The 22,275-nt window shown below is 47.5% G+C and overlaps 1 protein-coding gene across 1 annotated transcript in view; it reads right to left on the reverse strand.

The window, feature by feature from the left end:
• Positions 1–277: 277 nt before the first annotated feature.
• The window catches only part of LOC149345724 (uncharacterized), a 48,794-nt gene continuing 26,796 nt past the window's right edge, over positions 278–22,275 (reverse strand). Inside the window, exons 2-3 of the mRNA XM_089541187.1 lie at positions 8,258–8,374; positions 278–493 (exon numbers count right to left, since the gene is read on the reverse strand). Of these exons, the coding sequence (XP_089397313.1) occupies positions 278–493; positions 8,258–8,374 (333 nt within the window). The remainder of the gene's footprint in view (positions 494–8,257; positions 8,375–22,275) is intronic.

The raw sequence follows: 22,275 nt of genomic DNA on the forward strand, positions 1-22,275 counted from the left end.
TGCGTATTAGTTAGTAGGCACAGGGGTGACTTTGAAATGTGGTTTTAAATAAATGAGCTTTCAACAAAGAATTCCCAGAATGACAACGTTGCTAGCATTTCTTAAATCAAGCAGAGAATTCACTGCGCCACTAATGATGTCCTTACACTGAGCACCACCATTGGAACACACAAATGGCTGGTGTAGGTATTAGCCATGCATTCTATGCTTGGAGTTTTATTCAAGTAATCTTTGTATTCGTCACGTTTGTGTCGCCGAGGGGTGCCCGCGCTGGCAGCTATGCGATGCTGTCGCAGTCCGCCAGATTGCTTTGGTTGTCAAAGTGAGCCCGAAAGAAGTCTCGAATTCTTCGAAGCAGTCTCACACGGCTGTAGTTTGCCCTGTATTCCACTGTGGGACATGCCAATGAGGCTGTCTGGTCGATATCCGCATCAATGTCGTAGGCCGCGATCCCAAAAGGCAGGTTCACGTGGGCTTTGTGTGTGGCGCACAACTGCATGAAAAGAAGGATAAATGACTGGCCGGATAGATCAAAGCAACATTGAAGCCAGGCTGTTCATATATTTTTGAAGAAGGGTTTATCAGCAAATCTCGCCTCTGTTGCTTTAAACAAACTGGACAAGCCTCTCAAGTAGGCTTGTCACAGGGCTTGGTACACAACTGGCTTGGTTCAAACGGTAAAAACTAAAGAATTGACCATGCATTATTAGTGATTATCCAGGTTATTTTATTCATCATGTCTACTATTGTAGGTAATTTAAGAAATACCGTACACTGAACAAACAGTCACATTCACATGCTAACAGTCCTCATAACGCACTTACCTTTTCTGATAAAGATCCACATATTTTAATATAATAAGCAACCCAGTAACCTCTTCAAATGTGTGAGCCAATTAGGTCACCTGTGTTTGCCTAAGTGTCTGTTTCAACCCTTTCTGCTGCATCACGCATTATTAGTTCGAAATGCCTTTAGCGGCCTTCTGCTTAGGGTATTGAACGGTAAGGTGACAACTAAATACAAAAACCAAATGCCTGCTTGCTGTGAGACCACTGAATTAGTGCTTATAACAGACATTAAATGTGTTTATTTGCGCCCACATCACAGTGCTACGATTTTTATAGTTCGCAGGTTATATAAACTATCACACATGTCATTCTAGGAGATATACGCCTGAGTCTTAGCCGACTTAACTGAGCACCTCAACTAATCTGGACAGAAAGAGTTTAGGTACAGGGTAAACAATGTAAACCTAAATGCTGCTCTAGAGGACTCAGTGAAAAAGCCACAATGTAAAACGCAACGATTAAGGTAGCACCGAGAGCAAAAAGAAGTACAACATAGGAAGAGCCTAGACGGAAACAAGTCTTCTTATCGAAGCGTTTTAAAGGCAGACTTCGGCTTTCTCCTCAACCCTTGTTCAAATTGTTTTGTGTTGTCAAGAATCCCATTCTCCTTCCTTCTTTCGATCATAGTAAAGACGTCATACAAAGACGCCAATGTGAGCGCGATGAGTGAGCATGCATTCCTGCCCCAACACGCATGTCTTCGTGGATAGTGGCAATATCTCGCAATATTTCACAGAGATACAAAAAACTACAACATCGAGGGCTCCGCAAGGGTATCTACAAATTTCAGTAGAGCAAAATAGTCTTTCTGGTCGGATTATTTTTCTTAATCATTATTGTTGTTTTACCTTTGGAATCTGAGGCCAATTTGAAAATAGCTTGCGTCTTACCGTATAGACTTGTGCAAAGGCAGCACACAAGTAATGGCCGCAGTCCTAAGTTAAAAAAATATATATATTTAAAAGTTACCCGCGCAAAAGCCGCACCAAGAATTTCAGGAAGTTGGGCAGTGCCATCTGCTGTGCGGTGCATGAAATCCGGAATGTTTTACGCTTGCTGCCGCCAGGTGGGGCGCAAAAATCAAGCGCTGCGCACGTCGGGAAGAAAAGCCAAGAATAGCCAAAGCCACTTCCAGCCACAGCCGTCTGTTCACGCTTCTCGCTTTACTACCATCACTAGGGCCCCTAGTATTTCTAGGGACCTTACCATCACCTCGCTCGCCCGGGGCCTATCACGTGCACTCTCGAAATCGGAACCCATGGCTGCCCTGATTTGGCCTGCGCTCAAGAGCAGAAGTTTCTTTTTTCTCGACGGGGAAGTACGTAAGCTACACACTCACTTAAGGTTGAAAGTGATTGAGTACGCAAAAGAAAAAGGAAAAAGAGCTTCGGGACGAAAGTTCGGTGTTGATGAGAAATGTGTACGACGATGGTTCTAATATGGACCTGGCCGTCATACCTGCAGGTACGACCGGCATGCTTCAGCCGCTGGACGTCTCCGTCAACCGCCCTTTAAAGTGCGGATTTCGCCGTGCATACAGCGAGTGGATGGCAACGGCCATCCACCAGTAGACTCCAACTGTCCGACTGAAAAAGACATCCCTTGTGGCCGTGTGCCACTGAACACTCGAAGCGAGGGCCGCGGTTTCATTCGAGACCGTGGAAGAAAGCTTCAAGGTGACAGGCATAATCAACAAGCTGGACGGCACGGAGAATGACTTCATACGGAGCAAGCACGAGCCTGAGGTCCCAACGAGTTCGGAGGAGGAGGACGAGGAATGACGTTTTGACTCGGACGAGCCCGAAATCCCGACGAGTTTTGGCGAAGGAAGACGGGAAGTGTTTTGGCAAAATTAAAGACAGGTACCACGGGAAATCATTATTTTGTGGTCTTTGTCAGCGTGTAATGACCGCAACCCCGATTTGCATCCCAGATCACGGAAAAAAAACGTGCGGCCATTACGTGAGTCTATACTGTAAGTGACCGCATTGCGATGAGAGAAAAGATAGTTTCACTGGGACCGAAGGTTATATAACCTATAGAATTATCGCCACCACCAGGCGTTTTCGCTTGCAATCTGATGTGTGGCAATGCATTTTTTAAGGCGGATGCTTGCGGCTAAGCTATACCATCATTCACATTTGGCTCTGCGCTCGTTTCCTTCTGATGTCACAAATTTCAATCAAGGGCCGGAAAAAGGTGTCACATTTTCCAATTGCCTTTTCTCAGCATTATAGACGTCCTCGTGCGTGACAAACATAAAGCGACCAGAGGCAGAGAGACGTAGGATCCAAGTTATTCAGGACAAAATATGATGCAGTTGGTCACAGTGTGTCTGCATGGTTATAGGCGCACACACTTATTCAGAAAGCGTTGTATAGCAAATATTGTAAATTAAAAAAAAAATGCGGTAATAAACGCGACTCATCATCATCAACAGCAGCAGCAGATTGCAGGACAAAGACTTCTTTCATATATCTACGGTTATACGCAGGTATACCTGTATTTTCAAGGCTTCCGAAAACAACATGGTATATGTGATTGCTATGGGTTAAAGGAGACTGCTGCCTCCTGCTATACTGTCTCTTTCAGCGTCCATCTCGTAGAAGAACTTGCTTTGGGGCTAGTTGGTTCATGATTGAAGTTCAGAATGGCGCAAAAGACACACGCAGAGGAAAAAAGGGGGATGACAGAAAGAGCGCCCTTTCTGTCATCCCCTTTTTCCCGTGTGTGTGTCTTTTGCACCATTTTGAACTTCAGTCCGTCTTGTCTTTTCCTTAACGAAAGCATTTTCCTCACATAATACGGATACTGTGACAACAAAGCTGCAGTAATCTGCAGAAATGGCTAAACACGAGATGGGCGCTGTCTGGAAGCAATAAATAGGTTGGTTGATGGGGTTTAACGTCCCAAAGCGACTAAGGCTATGAGAGACGCCGTAGTGGAGGGCTCCGGAAATTTCGACCACCTGGGGTTCTTTAACGTGCACTGACATCGCACAGTACACGGACCTCGAATTTCTCCTCCAAAGAAATTCAACCGCCGCGGCCGGGATCGAACCCGCGTCTTTCGGGCCAGCAGCCGAGCACCATAGCCACTGAGCCACCGCGGCGGCTAAGCAATAAATATTCAAATCGCCTTCCAGAAAAAATGGAGCCAATATCTATACTGGAATGAAGAAGATGGCTCATCACCGCCACCAACGACGACGAAGCGCTAGCGCCGCCCGTGAAAGGCTCGTGCTGGCTAACTGCCGCTTGTGTGCCGGGATCTCGCCTCGCTGCTTCCTAGACGACTTGCGTCCGGGTCTTCGTTGCCAGCGCTTCAACGTGCCAATAAACCACTCTACATTTGGTGGAGGTTGCTGCGTTCACCGTTCCCCATCACCGTGGACCTTCGCAGTCGCACCATCCCGATGTACGAGACCAGTCAACACGCGCAGATTCTTGCCCGGCTCAACCAATTTCGCTCATCGTTTGACCACCAGTCCTCTTCTTTAGGCCGTGCGACCACTGTCGAGCACCACATTGAAACCGGTACCCATACTACTCTCCGCCAGCGCCCCTACCGTGTGTCACTTCCCGAGCGCCGCCTCATCGCTCAGCAAGTGGACAACATGCTTCAACGCGGCATTATTCAGCCATCTTCCTTCAGACAACTTCCTTCACTGTCGAAACGAAGGAAGATCGCCAGGCTAAAATTTCTTCGTTTTGCGCAATAATCACTTCAACTTAAACACAAGCCTCTATTTGCAACAGCGTTCGTCTCGCCCTGTAAGAAGCTCCCACAGTTACCAGGTTACACCCATGATGGCCCGTATTAACTGTTTTAAATACTCCTTTTTCCCCAGAACAATAACAGAATGGAATTCCCTGCCTCAGGCCTTTCTGCAAATAGACAATCTCCCCAAATTTGAAAATTGCTTGTACCGTCACTTACCTGAATAGGCATCCCTGTAATTTTGTTTTTCTTTTCATACGTTTTGTTTCCCTACTGCTATTTTATCGTAGTAAACCAAAATATTTACCCACTAGCGTTTGTACTTCAGGCCTGTATCTGCAGTGCAGGACAGCTGTGTTGCGAAGATTGTCGTTTTCAATTTGACTGTTTTGAATTGTGCACTGTTCATACTTGTGGCTGTGTGACTTAAGTTACATATGTATCTGTTTCCACCCTGTAGCGGCCTACGGCTGACAGTATCAATAAATAAATAAATAAATAAATAAATAAATAAATAAATAAATAAATAAATAAATAAATAAATAAATAAATAAATAAATAAATAAATAAATAAATAAATAAATAAATAAATAAATAAATAAATAAATAAATAAATAAATAAATAAATCTGCCAGTCCTTGTTCATCCCCAGTTGTCCTGGTGAAGAAAAAGGATTGCTCGATACGATTTTGCGTGGATTATCGCCGGCTCAACAAAATTACGAGCAAAGACGTCTACCCGCTACCCCGTATTGACGACGCCCTTGACTGCTTGCAAGGCGCGGTATTCTTCTCCTCTTTGGATCTCCGTTCCGGCTGTTGGCAAGTCCCGATGTCTGAGTCCGACCGTCCTAAAACGGCATTCGTTACCACTGACGGCCTATATGAATTCACCGTAATGCCATTCGGTCTCTGTAACGCTCCCGCCACGTTCGAACGAATGATGGACAACATATTGCGCGGCCTCAAGTGGAACATTTGTCTCTGCTACTTGGATGATGATGTTGTGTTTTCGCCCGATTTTCCGACGCATCTCCAGCGCTTGCGCCAGATATTGAGCTGCCTCACCAGTGCCGGCCTTCAACTTAACCTCAAGAAATGTCACTTTGGCGCCCGGCAACTGACAATACTCGGCCACCTCATAACCAAAGATGGCGTCCTACCTGATCCTGACAAACTCCGAGCTGGGGCTGATTTCCCTAAACCAACCTCTACGATACAGGTGCGCCGACTTGTGGGCCTCTGCTCCTATTTTCGGCGCTTTGTCCCTAATTTCGCCTTTATCGTCGCGCCCCTTACGAAACTCCTCAATGGTCCGGCCGACCTGTCTACGTGGGACTTTGCCTGCGATGAAGCTTTTGCTGCGCTCCGTCGCCTTCTTACTTCACCCCCTATTCTTCGGCACTATGACCCCAGTGATCCTACTGAGGTGCACACCGACGCAGCCGGAATTGGCCTCGGTGCTGTCCTGGCCCAGCGCAAGCCCGGTTTTTGTGAATAGGCAGTTGCGTACGCCAGCCGTGCTCTCACCAAAGCAGAGTCGAACTACACAGTGACTGAAAAGGAGTGTCTGGCCGTAGTGCCGGCTCTCACGAAATTCCGCCCTTACTTATATGGCCGCCCGTTCACCGCCGTTACTGATCACCACGCCTTGTGTCGGTTGGCCTCCCTCAAAGATCCCTCCGGACGCCTTGGCCGCTGGGAACTTCGTCTTCAGGAATTCGATGTTACCGTAGTCTACCGGTCGGGCCGCAAGCACTCCGACTTTGACGCCTTGTCACGCTCGCCGCTGCCCTCTCCTGCGCCCTCTTCCCTCGTATCTGATTCCCTACTCGCAGCGTTCACTACTATCGACATGCCCAATCAACAACGCCAGGATCCATGGATTTCTTCCTCGCTCGATGCCCTTCGTGCACACTCTACGTCCTCCTTCCCTCGGGCCCTTCGTCACCAAGCTTCCCATTTCGCCATCCGCGACGATCTCCTGTACCGCCGCAACTATCGTCCGGACGGCCGAAAGTGGCTCCTCGTGATTCCCCGCCATCTTCGGTCTGAGATCTGTGCGCACTCCCACGCCGACCCTCAAAGCGCTCACGCTGGATCGCTAAAAACCTATCAGCGGCTACGCCAGAGGTACTACTGGCGGGGCATGTACAACTTTGTTTGTCGCTACCTTCCCTCCTGCACAGCCTGTCAGCAGCGGAAGTCGTCACCTCGACCATCGACTGCCCCGTTACAGCCATTACCGTGCCCGGCTCGCCCTTTCGATCGTGTGGGCATCGACCTATATGGGCCGCTCCCTTTCACGACCGCCGGGAATCGATGGATTATAGTCGCCGTGGACCACCTCACTTGGTATGCTGAGACCGCTGCCCTACCTGCGGCTACTGCTCCCGACGTCGCCTTTTTCCTTCTTCATCACTTCGTCCTGCGTCACTGCGCTCCGCGAGAACTTCTCAGTGACCGCGGCCGTGTTTTCTTGTCTAGAGTTGTTCGCGAGCTTCTCGATGCGTGCCACTCAGTCCACCGTACCACTACCGCTTACCACCCCCAAACCAACGGCCTCACCGAACGATTCAACCGTCCTCTGGGGTCATGATCGCCATGTACATTAGCTCCGACAGCTCTAATTGGGATCAAGTCCTTCCGTTCGTGACCTATGCGTATAACACCGCATCTCAAGCAACCACCGGCTTTTCCCCATTCTTTCTTTTATTTGTTTGCTGGACACAATCCTTCCCTACAACCCCGACAGCTCAGAATTTACTTCCCTTTCTGAAATTACCCGCTATGCTGAGCAGTGCCGCCAGTTGGCTCGCTCCTTCACCGCCGAACGTCAAGGGCACCGGTACATGAGTCGGACCAAGACACGCCCGCTACACACTTCTACACTGGATCATTGGTCTGGCTCTCTGTTCCGGCTGCGTCCAAATTTTCGGCCAAGCACATTGGTCCTTACCGCATCTTAGAGCGTACGTCACCAGTGAACTATATCATCGAGCCGGTGACGCCTTCTTTGGACCATCGCCGCCGTGGTCGCGACGTCGTTCATGTCAGCCGCTTGAAGCCTTATTACAGCCATCTCGTCGTCTCCTCGCCTTGAGTCGCCAGGATGGCTCCCTCTTTCCGCCGTGGCAGTTGGAATGAAGAAGATGGCTCATCACCGCCACCAACGACGACGAAGCGCTAGCGCTGCCCGTGAAAGGCTCGTGCTGGCGAACTGCCGCTTGTGTGCCGGGATCTCGGCTCACTGGTTCCTAGACCACTTGCGCCCGGGTCTTCGTTGCCAGCGCTTCAACGTGCCAATAAACCACTCTACAATACCTTTATATAAGGCCAAAGATAATGTCTTGTTGCTTCGAAACCAGTATATGAGGCTTCGAGGTGGTGATCAGAAACAGCGGCGCGTCATTGTCTGTTTTGCATTGCGAACACTATGGGAGAGAGGTACAACACGCTCCGTGGTGCACGCCGATTCGAAATGAAGGTGAAAGTTTGTAACGCGAAAGAAAGTCGCGGTTTGGCCAGGTGGAAATGTGGGGAGACGGTTCAACTAACAATAAATGTCATTCACTCAAATGCCGAAATTCCCTCAGTCATATATCTCTTAGGGGTAGATATGTCGCCGAATGTGACCAAGGAAGCAGGCTAGACACAGAGCAAGGAGACGTAAAGTTCAGGAGAACTTACCTTAGCTTTGAGGGCTTCCTCAGTGTCAAACGTTAGAACATGAGTCGCGTTGCTGAATGAACCAGATTTAATATCACTGCGGTACTGGTATTGACCGGCGGTGTAATTTTCGCAGACCTGTTGAGGATACCGGAGGAAAACGAAGTCATCCTGACAAGTATAAGCACGTTCCTGAACGATGTCGTGCAACATCATCTGAGCGTAGTATATAAACTCGCCCAGTCGCTAAACTCTGTTGTCATTGATATCTGAATAACACATTTAACTTATGCTCAGGGCACTAAACCCACACTCAAGCTACAAAGTTGGCGAGCCTTATTGGCAAATATTCCGAACTCTAAGCGTCCTGCCTGTCACTTGTTTTCGCTTTTCGGATAAAGAAGTTTATTGCATGGTTTCTTTCAGACATCACGCAGTAAACCGCGGCCGCAGACAGTAAGCAGCGCCTGCCGGCCGAGTCAGGAAGCACCGCGACAAGGGAATGCCCACGAGTTTCGGCCGCTCATTGTTGCCGCCGAGCGAGTGTGGCCAAGGAAGGAGAACGGAATTTTTTCTATAAAACAGGATGCAAAAGTCTTGATGTAGGATTTTAGGGAAGCGGTGTGCTTAACATCTCATGCATGCCGAAAATTTACTCAATAGTGAATTTAGGCTAGTAGTAATAGTAAAGCATCGGCACGAACATTACACACTTCCAACCCTTATGCTTCAGAGTAGTGCGGCACAATTGGTAAAACGAGGAATAAGAAGAAACAAATAGACAGTCGCGGACGAAGCTGCTTATATTTTATGGGTGCAAAATCTTGTCCCGATAGCCTTTGTCTGGAAGTTTTCACATGCTCAAATGCTCTATTCACGTTGTGCCTTACGGCACCGCACTACTCAATCACATTTCCTTCCTTGGATCATTTCTGGGCGCCAGAAAACGTTTTGATGGCAGAAGTTATGCCCGCATAGTGCTAGTTGCATCTGTTAGGGACACAATGATCATATATTCAGTCCCCAGTATCTTGATATTAACATAAATGATGTTTACTTTACGTCAAAAAGATGGAGGGGGCCGTTTGTAAAAGCTGCAAAACAGCTTGGCAAGAGTCCGTGTCCCCTCCACAAGGCGATACAAAGGCACACGTGAAACACACACACTGCAAATGTATTGTTTGTGGCTGGACAAAGCGGTGACAAAAAAAGCGATTGATATTCATGCCAAAGAAAGTGGTGTAGCTCGCAAACCGCAGTAGAACGTAAATCAAGTCCATTATCGTTTAGCTAGTAAAATAAAATAGGCAGGATCTGGGACAGTTTTTGCGTGCAATAACTGGCACGAGGAGTGACCACCTTCCTTTGTTCAGGGTGACGCGTATTATAGGAAGAATTTTTTTATTTGCAGTTTGGATAGGTTTTTGAAAAAGAAAAGGTTTTACTTTAATTGACGCTTAAATGCGACACTTAGCCTATAACGGTATAATTTCCAGACACGTATCATAAACATTAACTAAACATTAACTCGCGTAGTTTAGTTAATAAGACAGACTTGCTTGAAATAGCGCTATTACACCATGATCCGCACGTTGCAGTGATTACTGAGACATGGCTTCACAGTGATGTAAATGATGAGGACGTTTTCCCTCCTTCTTACACTGTATTTCGAAAAGACAGGGAATCTAGGGGTGGTGGAGTGGCTATCCTAATAAGAAACAAATTGAAGGTGTTTTGCAAGATGACGTACATGATATCGAATGCCTATGCGTGAAACTCTCCTGTTGGGGACAAAACTTTGTTTTATATGCTCTTTATAGACCCCCTAGTTCTGGAACCGACTTCTTACTAAACTAGAAAATCATCTCTTACAGTACCAAAACAGCAAACTTTTATTGATCGGCGACTTCAACTTGCCAGGTGTTGATTGAGAACTTCTTGAGTGTCTCGGTGCTTCCACAAAGCAAGCCAATATATTGTTTAAAGTAATGCTTACCCACAACCTGACGCAAATAGTTCTGGAACCAACCCGTAAAGTCGGTTCCACGAATTCGTTGTTAGATTTACTCTTCGTACCTCGCGACATTGTGAATTTCACTGTTTCTGTGGAACAAGGCCTGTCTGACCACCACTTGGTTAGTGCTTCATTTCCCCTAGCACGGCAAACAAAAAAGAAACCCTTATCTTCACGTTACTTTAAAGATTATTCGCGTGCCAATGACGCGTCTGTCATTGAACATCTGGAAACTTGCCTTGTTGATTTCGATGACGCCGATGTCTGCGTACTCTGGGACAGTTTTAAAAAAATCTGTTCGTATTGCATCAATACTTTTGTACCAAACAGGCACGAAAAAGAAAGAAATGAGACACCATGGATGACACGCTATATAATTCAAATGAGGCGAAGGGTAAAACGACGCAAAAAGAAACGCGCAGATCCTGATGTGCTCAAGGAATTACTGGACAACCTAGCACGTGCGTTACGTGATTCAAAAGATTATTTCTTCAACACATCCCTTCAAAATTTTATAAAAACAGAGCCAAGTAAGTTTTGGAATTATATTAGTGAAAAAAAGAAAGCAGTCACACAAATTTTGGTGGACAACACTACGGTATACGATGCCAACATAGGGACACACTTCCGTCTCGAGTAAAGGTCCTCATTTATCAAGCATTCTTTCTCCCATCACTGACTTACTGTCTCACAGTTTGGGGAACGACGACCCAGCACAACATATCCAAACTAATAACAGTACAAAAGCGGGCAATTAGATTCATAGCAAACGTATCGAGGCAGACCCACACACATCCATACTTCATTAAATTTGGCATTCTAAAGTTCACTTCTTTGTTTCCTTTCAGATTGCTATCAATGTACAAAACTGCGGTTTTTACTAACAATGAAACCATTCTCTCACTTCTAAAAATGTCTCGCTATTCAACCGTCTACGATACCCGCTCTCATTTTCCTTGGTCACTGCCTCTTTGTCGGACCAAATACGGTATGCAATCTTTATCTTTTATTCTGTCGAAATACCTAAACATTTTAGAAAATAACAACATATCGCTAAAATGCATCACGGTAAAGAGCCTAAAAACCATTTTGTATCTTTTTGAAGACATTTAATTACAACTTGTTCCGAACTGTGATTAAAGCTGTAACACGTGTGAATTCTGCTGTTGTACACCTGGTTGATGTGATGCTTTTGGTTTTTTGAGTATTTATGACGCTTTTTGTTGTGATTGTGATACTAATGTTTAAGTGCCACTGTAGATATTATATTCATGTTGATACTTTATTTATTGTTTTCGAGTGCCTCACCTGTAGCTGTCTTGTAAACTAACAACTGAGGCAATATGTTGCCTCAGCAGTGTGGGCGCAGGGTGCCTCTCAAGCTGCATTCAAGCAGCTTTTTCCCTGCGTCCTCTCTCTCCCAGTAATACTTGTACTTGTACCACTGTAATACTTGTAATACTGTAATACTGTAAGTAATACTTGTACCACTGAGAGCGAGAAATAAACTTCAACTTCAACTTCAACTTCAAAGGCTTATTGCTCAGCATTTTAATAGTTATTTTCAAAGTGTATTTTCTGCCCCGAGCACATGTACCGACAATAGCCGAGTGTATTATCCCGCCGAAGTGAATTTTATTACTTACCCTGGTGTCTTTTCCATGTTGCTGAACCTAAAAACCAAAACATCATGTGGCCCTGACAACATTCCAAACGCATTTCTGCGACGCTATGCCGAAACTCTGGCTAAATTTCTTGTCATAATTTTTCGCGCTTCAGTGTCAATAGGTAAAATACCCGATGACTGGAGAACAGCCCGGATTGTTCCCGTTTATAAAAAAGGAGACCGTCTTCTCTTGCAGAACTACCGTCCCATATCATTGACGTCCCCTTGCTGTAAGCTATTAGAACATATAATTGCACACTGTATGAATGAATTTTTAGAAAAAAATCGTGTACTAACAAGCTTCCAGCACGGGTTCAAAAAAGGATTCTCGACGGTAACACAGCTAATTACAGTAATAAATTCATTTGCTTCCTGTATAGATAATAAAGGCCAAATCGATGCAATATTTCTGGATTTTAGCAAGGCATTTGATAAAGTTCCTCATGATAAACTAATTTTTAAAATGAAAGAAATTGGCATTCCTGATATTTTAGTGACATGGATTACTGCATACTTAAAAGACCGCAAGCAGTTTGTTGAAGTGGGTGGACGACGTTCGGGCTCTCTTCCAGTTTCATCCGGTGTTCCCCAAGGAAGTGTTTGGGCCCTCTGCTTTTTCTTTTGTATGTGAATGATATTGTTCCAGTTGTTAACCCAACAATGCATATTCGATTGTTCGCTGATGATTGCGTTCTATACCGAGAAGTTACAAATAAGGAAGATCAATGTGACCTGGACAGAGCTTTGAACAATGTTTTCGAATGGTGCGACCGATGGGGCATGATTTTGAATGCTGATAAATGTGTTTATATGCCGATAACCCGAAAAACCGTACGTCATAGCCACACATATAAATTAGGCTCTCTCCCTCTTAAACAAGTATCCAACTACAAATACCTAGGAGTAACCATAAGTAGCAACCCATCGTGGAACTTGCACATAAACAATATCTGCTCAGCTGCATTTCGAAAACTGTGTTGCTTAAGGCATAAACTAAAAAATGCTCCTTCTAACATTAAGCTACTTTGTTATTCTTCAATAATTACACCTAAACTGGAATATGCATGCATAGTGTGGGACCCGTATACTAAATTTAACGTAAAAAATCTGGAAAGAATACAGAGAAGAGCCGTCACGTTTATTTTTAATAAATATGAAAGGACTGACTCCCTAACCACTTTAATGGAGATTAATAAAATTGAACTACTTGAACATCGGCGAAGAAAGCTTAGGTTAGAATTTATTTCTCGCTAATTACATGACAAACTTGGTTTGGATCCCTCATCATACTTAACGCCGGCACCAACCAGACAAACTCGTCAACACCATCCCACTTCTCTAACCCCTATATTCGCTAGAACAGACACTTACAAGTTTTCGTTCTTTCCACGGACAATAACAGATTGGAATCAGATAGTTAAATCATTGTCTCATGAGTTTTAACCAATTATTGCTGTATTGTGTTGTTCTTTTTTTTTGAACTGTTGCGTTTTTTGCCGTTTGATTGACTTGTTCGCCCACCCTGCTTGGACTCAGTGTCCGCAGTATTTTGTAAATAAATAAATAAAATATCTGCTTGCAGGAACATGTCATTAGTATGAGCATGATGTGGGACACCAAAAGTAAGCCTTGGTATTTTTTTTTGGAGGAAGAACACCTTTTCTAGGTTTCTTGCAGTGGTAGAACCCCACACCAAAAAGAAATAACAGAGGTGGGAGAAAAAAAGAGAATCATAGAGAAGTTTTTTTACGCCGCATGGCAGTATTGTTCTCCATCTTGACTGCACCTCTGCAACACTTGACAGTTTAGGGCAAACGGAATCGACATAGATATCACATAGCAAGTTTTGCGAAAAAGTAACCCCAACAACTTTAGTACTGGTTACTATTTCAATTTTTCTGCCCCTCTACATAAGATCTGCGCTTACATCAACGCGTTTTGATTTCAGTTTGAAAAGTATGGCTTTAGATTTATTAGTATTTACTCCTAACTGGTTCGCACCAGACCATTGCCGAATGATTTCAAGAGCAGTGTTTGCTATATTATTAAGGCACACACAGTACGAGGCTGAAAAAAATATGCTAGCATCAACCGTGTATAGTATGTATTTGACTTCAGTGCACGTATTTACAAGAACATTTATATATATAATGAAAAGAAAAGGTCAGAGACTGCTTCCTTGGGAGACTCTTTTTCCATTCGGGTTTAGATCGGAGCAGTGATCACTAATTTAAACATACGGTCAACTGCTCCTCTGGTATGACTTACATTCAAGCAATGACCACGTACTGCATACATTTGTAGTTTCTCAAGTAAAGTTTTATGGCTAATACAGTCAAATGCTTTTGTGAAGTAGACAAACAGGCCGAGTACGAGCATCTTTCTTCAAAACTGTAATAAAATAAACTCTTTTTGTTCCAGTAATGCTAGTTCAGTAGACCTGCACGTTCTGAAACCAAATTGAGCTCCAGTAAGCACATGTGGCTGTTGGCTTCTGTCAAAAACTTCAAAGGTATTCATTAATTTTTTTTTCTAAAGCATTGGAAAACAAGGGTAGCACTGAAATAGGACGATAGTTCCTGATATCTTTCACAACCCCTTCTTTGAATAGTACTGTTACCGTAGGTACTTGCATTCTTTCTGGAAAAGTAGCACATTAAAAACAAAGGTTGAAAATATTGCGTAATAACGGGAGAAATGATGTCAAAGTACATTTAAGAGTTCGAAACAACATGTAAACAACACGTTTAAAGCCGCCTACGCCGTCACAGGCAGTACTGCAGCAGTGTTTTGTGAAACTGCGTTCTTTATCTTTTGTCAGTGATTTCCTCCGCCATTGTCAAGGCTATCGGTAAGCGACGACCAATTACAGAGGGACGACCCCGAATAAAAGTTACAAAATACGCCTGCAAGTCAGTATAGAATGAAAATTTTATGACTAAATTGCAGTAGAAAATAGACTAGAAACTAGGCTGGGCCTTAGTTCAAATATTAAGGGAGAGAAGGTTTGTGTGCCCACTTTGCCTACTTCCTCTTTGTTCTCTCTGGTTCTTATTTGCCTTCTTCTTTTTAAGTGTTTTCCCTCGTTTCCTTTCGTTTTCTTTCCTCTCTTTATTTTTTCCCCTTCTCTCTCTCGGCTCGGCATCAGACGACTTTTTCTCAGCTTCCTCTTCTCTTCCTTCTGTTTTCTACCTTCTCTTTCTTTTGTTCTCTGTCTTGGCTGTGCTATGCTGCTTCCTCTTCACATCATGAAGCATGTCACATACCCACGCGGGGGATTGGTCAAGGTACGGTGGTGTATGCCAATGAAGTAGTTGTGAGAGAAAAGAAAAAACAAAAAGTAGAATAGTAGAATGACTGCAACTAGAAAAAATGTATTAATTGTTGAAAATTTTATTTAAATTCAACAAATTAGAAGCACCAGAACTAAAATGAAATACACTTTTTGGACATGTGGTGTAATTTTATATGCGGTTAACAGGGTAACAGACCAGTTGCAATAATGTAATCATGAAGCTAGCCGCAAACAGTGCTTAACGACAACCCCGTGGCGCTCGTACCAAGCGAGAGAAAAAATCGTAGAGACAAACGGAGTCCTAACCCCGAAAGAAGGACCGTCAAATACTCCGAATCCAGTGATTGTACAAGGGTATCGAATTGCCGCCCCATATCCTTAAGTTCAGTTAGTTCGAAGCTATTGAAACGCATAATTTGTAGAGAACTAGTTCAATATTTGGAGGAAAACGGCTTATTGTCAGATGCCCAGCATGGGTTTCGGCGCGGCCTCTCCAAATTCGCACAGTTTATTACCTGCCATTACTTTTTTGTTGCAATTAATGACAGAGGCCAAATCGATGCAGTGTTCTTTGACTTTGCCAAGGCTTTTGGTAAGGTGCCACACAATAAACTCATACAAAAGCTTTATAACTTTGGAATAAACTGAATACTTATTGACTTTATAAAAGCCTATCTTGACAACCGTGCACAGTATGTTAACGTTAATAATAGTTCTTCAGGTAGCCTTCCAGTGACATCAGGTGTACCCCAGGGGTCTGTCCTTGGCCCGGTCTTGTTTCTTATTTATAACAATGATATTGTCACGAATATTACACAGCACACAGAGACACAAGAACTGCTCCAGTCTGCCGAGCGGTCACCAGCCAGAAGACGAACCACTTCTTCTTCCTCGTCACAAGCGAGATGGCGAAACACTTCTTCTTCGTCCACTTCTGAGCTGTATCATTGCAGCGAGATGGCGAAGCACTTCTTCTTCGTCCACTTCTGAGCTGTATCATTGCTCCCTCCCCTGCAGCATCGCCTCGATGCGGGCCACTTTCACAGAGGGGAAAAATGGGTTAGACACAGAAAGTGAGACACAGCTATCACGACACACAACCGGCGGCACTCAGCGTCAAGTACAATCAGCAGGACGGTCGTGGTACGGCTTCATACGAACGACGTGCACAACATCCGGATGCGGTGGTCTGCGCGAAGGGCGGTCTGGGGTTGCCGGTGTAACTTCGTACGTCACGTCGCTAATGCGGCGGAGAACTCGGTAAGGTCCGAAGTATCGGCGCAGTAATTTTTCGGACAACCCACGGCGACGAACTGGTGTCCAAACCCACACATGATCGCCTGGTTCGTACGTAACAAATCGCCGTCCGAGATTGTAGCGGTCAGCGTCGGCGTGCTGTTGACGGTGTATTCGCTGCCTGGCCAGTTGACGTGCTTCTTCAGCCCGCTGAACGAAAGTGGCGACGTCAAGATCTGGCTCTAGGTCACACTGAGGGTCGACGGGCAACATGGCATCCAAAGAAGTAACAACTGAACGACCGAAGACAAGCTGGAAGGGCGTAAGCCGCGTTGTCTCTTGCAGGGCCGCATTGTAAGCGAACGTTACGTATGGGAGAATTTGGTCCCATGTTTTATGCTCCACATCCACATACATGGAGAGCATGTCGGCCAGGGTTCTGTTAAGGCGCTCTACCAAACCATTTGTCTGTGGGTGGTACGCTGTTGTACGCCTATGGCTGGTGTGGGTCAGATCTAGGACTGCCTGAGTCAAGCGGGCTGTGAAAGCAGCTCCACGGTCAGTAATGATAACCGCAGGAGCGCCATGACGCAGCACGATGTTGTGTACAAAAAACGTAGCTACTTCGACAGCAGTTCCGTTTGCAAGCGCCGTTGTCTCAGCGTACCGCGTCAAATAATCCGTCGCGACAGCAATCCAACGTTTTCCAGTGGATGATTTCGGAAAAGGGCCGAGTAGGTCCATTCCCACTTGTTGGAAAGGCGTCTTCGGAGGCGCTATGGGATGAAGAAATCCTGCGGGTTTGAAGGGAGGAGACTTACGGCGCTGGCAGTCGCGACACGTTTTGACGTATGTCCGCACTGATAAAAGTAATCTTGGCCAGTAGTACCTCTGCCGAATCCTCGCTAAGGTACGACTGACCCCCAGGTGGCCGGCAGATGGTTCGTCGTGGCAAGCGCTCAAGATATCAGGTCGCAACTCGGACGGGACTACGAGCAGAAATGTTGCAGTGTTGCTCTCAAAGTTGCGCTTGTAGAGGACGCCGTTCTGCAGAGTGAAGGATTTGAGTCCACGAAGAAAAATACGAGGAATGCGGGGACCGTCGCAGCCTTCCAGGTACGCGATGAGCGGCGCTAACTCTGGGTCTTCCCTTTGAAGCTGTGCCATATCGGTTGCGCTAACAGCACCAAGGAAAGAGAAGTCTTCAGTGATTTCCGGGGAAGCAAGGTCCACTGGCGCGCGTGATAAACAATCCGCATCTTGGTGCTTCCGCCCCGACTTGTACACGACCGTTACGTCGTACTCCTGCAAACGGAGGCTCCATCTCGCCAACCGCCCAGATGGATCTTTGAGGCTGGCCAGCCAGCATAACGAGTGGTGATCACTGACAACGCGAAATGGTCTTCCGTATAGGTATGGGCGGAACTTACTGATGGCCCAGACTACCGCAAGACATTCTTTCTCAGTCGTTGAATAGTTGCATTCCGAGCGCGAAAGTGTACGGCTTGCGTATGCGATGACTCGTTCGGCGCCATCCTGCCACTGTACCAGGACCGCCCCAAGGCCTACGTTGCTAGCATCAGTGTATATGTCAGTTGCTGCGGCGTCATCGAAATGGGCGAGTATCGGTGGACGTTGCAGGCGGTGGCGGAGCTCCACGAAAGCATCCTCTTGGTCGCTTCCCCACAAGAAGCGTGTGTCGTCTCTGGTCAGCGCTGTTAAGGGTTCAGCTATTTTGGAAAAATCTTGGACGAATCGTCGATAGTAAGAGCACAGTCCCAAAAAACGTCGAAGGGTCTTTTTGTCAGTGGGACGCGGGAAACTGGAGACAGCAGCGGTCTTGTCGGGATCTGGGAGAACACCGCGCGCGCTGACAACATGGCCGAGGAAACGAAGCTCCTCAAAACCGAAATAGCATTTCTCGGGCTTGATCGTAAGTTGCGCACATTGGAGCGCCCGGAGGCGTGTTCGCCAAATGCACCCGGTACAGCCAGCGATGACAGCGCCGCCCACCGGCAGGTAGCAGCCACATTAAGGCTGGATATAAATATTCATTCAGAACGACGGGGTGACATCGCCGCGATGGCGCAGTGGAGTAGAGGCTCGTGTTGCGTATGGAAGGTCGGCCGTTCGACTCCGCTCTCTGTACTGTAATTTTATTGTTTTTTTTATTTCATTTTTTTACAATTTTTTTCCTTTTAGGTCGCAAATCGGGATGCTTAGTGGCATATAACGCCGTTTAAGAGGATTTATTATCCCTTTTAGGTAAGCCGTTGTGACAATCTTCAGTTACCGTGATCAATTCACCGTGGTTTCAAGCCTTGTGGCTGTACAGGCTGCAGTTGGCGAATACGCCGCCCGGAGCACTGTGCGCAGCCGCTCCAAGTGTTGCTCGAAGGTGGGCGAGAAAATGACGACATCGTCCAGGTATACGAGGCATGTCTGCCACTTGAGCCCAGACAAGACAGTGTTCATCATGCGTTGGAAAGTGGCCGGCGCTGAGCATAGTCCAAACGGGAGCACCTTAAATTCGTATAGACCATCAGGCGTCACAAAAGCAGTTTTCTCGCGGTCTCGCTCGTCCACCTCTATCTGCCAGTAGCCACTATTGAGATCCAAGGAGGAAAAGAACCTGGCATCACGTAGTCTGTCGAGTGCATCATCAATCCTGGGGAGCGGGTAAACGTCCTTTTTCGTCACGTTGTTCAGTTTGCGGTAATCGACACAAAATCTCAGGGTGTTGTCTTTCTTTTTCACGAGCACTACCGGTGACGCCCATGGACTTGTCGACGGTTGAATGACATCGTCGGCGAGCATTTCGTCCACTTGCCTTTTAATGGCTTCGCGTTCCGTCGAAGAAACGCGGTATGGGCGCTGGCATACGGGTGGTGTAGTCTCGTCGGTGATGATGCGATGCTTTGCGACAGGCGTACGACCGACCCTGGAGCTTGTGGCAAAACAACCCGCGAAGTCGGTTAGAAGCGCCGAGAGAAGAGCCTTCTGCTCAGGTGCCAAATCGGGATTGATTCTGACGGACGGAAGGACAGGGCATGGTGGGGCCTGGTCTTCAGGGCTTGTCTCCAGGGCGCACACTTGAGGCACCACAGCGAAGTCATGCAGGAAGGCGACAGCCGTGCCCTTGGCGAGGTGCTGCAACTCGTTGGCAAAATTTGTAAGGAGCACACTAGCACAACCGTCTTGTAGTTGGACGAGCCCGCGAGCGATGGCTACTCCCTTCTCGAGCAGCAGGGGTACGTGGCTATCAGCGATACCTTCGTAGTCGTGGAATAAATCATTCCTCACAAGAACTAGCACACTGGACCGGGGTGGCACCATTACGTCGTCGTCAACAAGTCGCAGAGCAGTGAAGCGTGAATCGCCTGTGTCAGTGCGTGCCACAGCCCGTTTCGTCGAGAACGTGACCCGTGATTCGTGGAGGTCAATGACAGCACCGTTCGTGTGGAGAAAGTCATGACCGAGGATCAAGTCCCTCGAACACTCACGGAGGACTACAAACTCGCCGACGTACACAAAACCACGGATATCGACACGAGCTGTGCACCTGCCGGCAGGGATAATCAGGTGACCCCCAGCAGTGCGAATGCTAGGCCCCGGCCACCCCGTCAATACTTTCTTCAGTTGTACGGCAAGGGCCAGGCACATGACAGAATAGTCGGCACCAGTATCCAGCAAAGCGGTCACGTCGATTCCGTCAATTTTGACGCACAAATCGGAGGTAGCGCGTCGGATGCTGTCGCTACTCGCTCCCGGAGAAACATCGTCGCGTGGTAGTGGCGCAGGAGGATCTTCACAAGTCCCGGCATTAGCGGCCTTGCCTCCAGAGGCCGCTGGAATCAGTTTTCCCGGCGTGGACTGGGAGAACGGCGTCCGGAGTAGCCTGCGGCTTGACGGGGGCTTGGAGAACGGTAGCGCCGCGGCGACGGTGATCGAGCCTCCTGGTGGCCTGACGTGATGTGGTTCTGGCGCGACGACAGATGGAATGCTATCTCCTGCGGTCGTTCCCCGTTCTGAGGGCACGGGTCGTTCGGCGCGAAACCACGTAGGCCCACGCGGCGGTATGGGCACGCCCTGTATAGGTGACCCGCCTCGCCACAGTGATAGCAGAGGGGCCGACGATCCGGGGCACGCCACACTTCACTCTTTCGCGGTCGCTGATAGGCTGGCGGAGCGTCACCACGAGGGGAGCTCGACGAGAGCACTGCTGGAGTCGCGGCAGTGACGTCGTACCCAGGGGCCTGGCGCAGGACGGACGCATACGTGGGCCTTGCATGAGGCTGGCGAGGAACCTCGGAAATCTGGTGCTGTTGTGCTGCCAGGCGCACCTCGTCCCGGATGACTTCGCTCAGTGGCGTGAAAGATGGCGTCTCGGACGGCGTACGGAAGGCCTGCAGTTCCTCTCTGACGACAGATCGGACCAGCTCGCGTAGAAAGGCCGCGTCGATACCGGGAGGCGTGGAGATGGGATCAGGCCCGAAGGTGTTGACGTCGCGATTGTACTGGCGGGCTAGCTGTTCCAGCGTCTTCTCCATAGTTGCCGCCTCGGTGAGGAACTCTGCCACAGTGCTTGGTGGGCTGCGCACGAGTCCTGCGAAGAGCTCTTGCTTGACACCCCGCATGAGGTGGCGAAGCTTCTTGTCTTCTGTCATGCTAGGATCCGCGCGCTTAAAAAGGCGAGTCATGTCCTCGTAGTACATGCGTACACTCTCGTTGTGGCGCTGGTTGCGCGAGTGTAACGCAGCTTCTGCTCGCTCTCGACGGTCTGCATTCGGAAAAGTGGCTTTAAGATTGCGGCAGAAAGCTTCCCAGGACGTAAACGAAGCTTCATGGTTTTCGAACCATGTCCGAGCCGACTCTTCAAGTGCAAAATAGACATTGTGGAGCTTACGGTTGTCACTCCAGCCGTTGTAACGGGCAACAGTGGCAGCAGTGGCAGCATACCAACACCCTGTGCACAACGTAACCAGCATACTCTGCCCTTTTTGCAGTTGTGAATCGGCTCAAGATATCCTGCGATACCCACCTTCGTCACTAAAAAGAAAAAGAAACAAGGGGGCGTCGCCGACTGCCCGAAAGCCTACCTGCGCATGCGAATTCGACAAGTGACAGCGCCGTAGCCAGCATCGCACTACAAGAAGGGACGCACGGACATCGTGGGACCTTTTGGCAGCAGTGGCAGCATACCAACACCCTGTGCACAACGTAATCAGCATACTCTGCCCTTTTTGCAGTTGTGAATCGGCTCAAGATATCCTGCGATACCCACCTTCGTCACTAAAAAGAAAAAGAAACAAGGGGGCGTCGCCGACTGCCCGAAAGCCTACCTGCGCATGCGAATTCGACAAGTGACAGCGCCGTAGCCAGCATCGCACTACAAGAAGGGACGCACGGACATCGTGGGACCTTTTGGCAGCAGTGGCAGCATACCAACACCCTGTGCACAACGTAACCAGCATACTCTGCCCTTTTTGCAGTTGTGAATCGGCTCAAGATATCCTGCGATACCCACCTTCGTCACTAAAAAGAAAAAGAAACAAGGGGGCGTCGCCGACTGCCCGAAAGCCTACCTGCGCATGCGAATTCGACAAGTGACAGCGCCGTAGCCAGCATCGCACTACAAGAAGGGACGCACGGACATCGTGGGACCTTTTGGCAGCAGTGGCAGCATACCAACACCCTGTGCACAACGTAACCAGCATACTCTGCCCTTTTTGCAGGTTGGTCTCAAATTTGTCATTTTTTGCATAACAGATCGTACTTAGAGCCGCTGCCACTGCTGCCCACTATGCCTCCTTCTGAAAGTGTTACAT

This window comes from Amblyomma mixtum, chromosome 4 (assembly GCF_055824585.1).
Source record: "Amblyomma mixtum isolate Tamu chromosome 4, ASM5582458v1, whole genome shotgun sequence".
In the NCBI taxonomy this organism is placed as follows: domain Eukaryota; kingdom Metazoa; phylum Arthropoda; class Arachnida; order Ixodida; family Ixodidae; genus Amblyomma; species Amblyomma mixtum.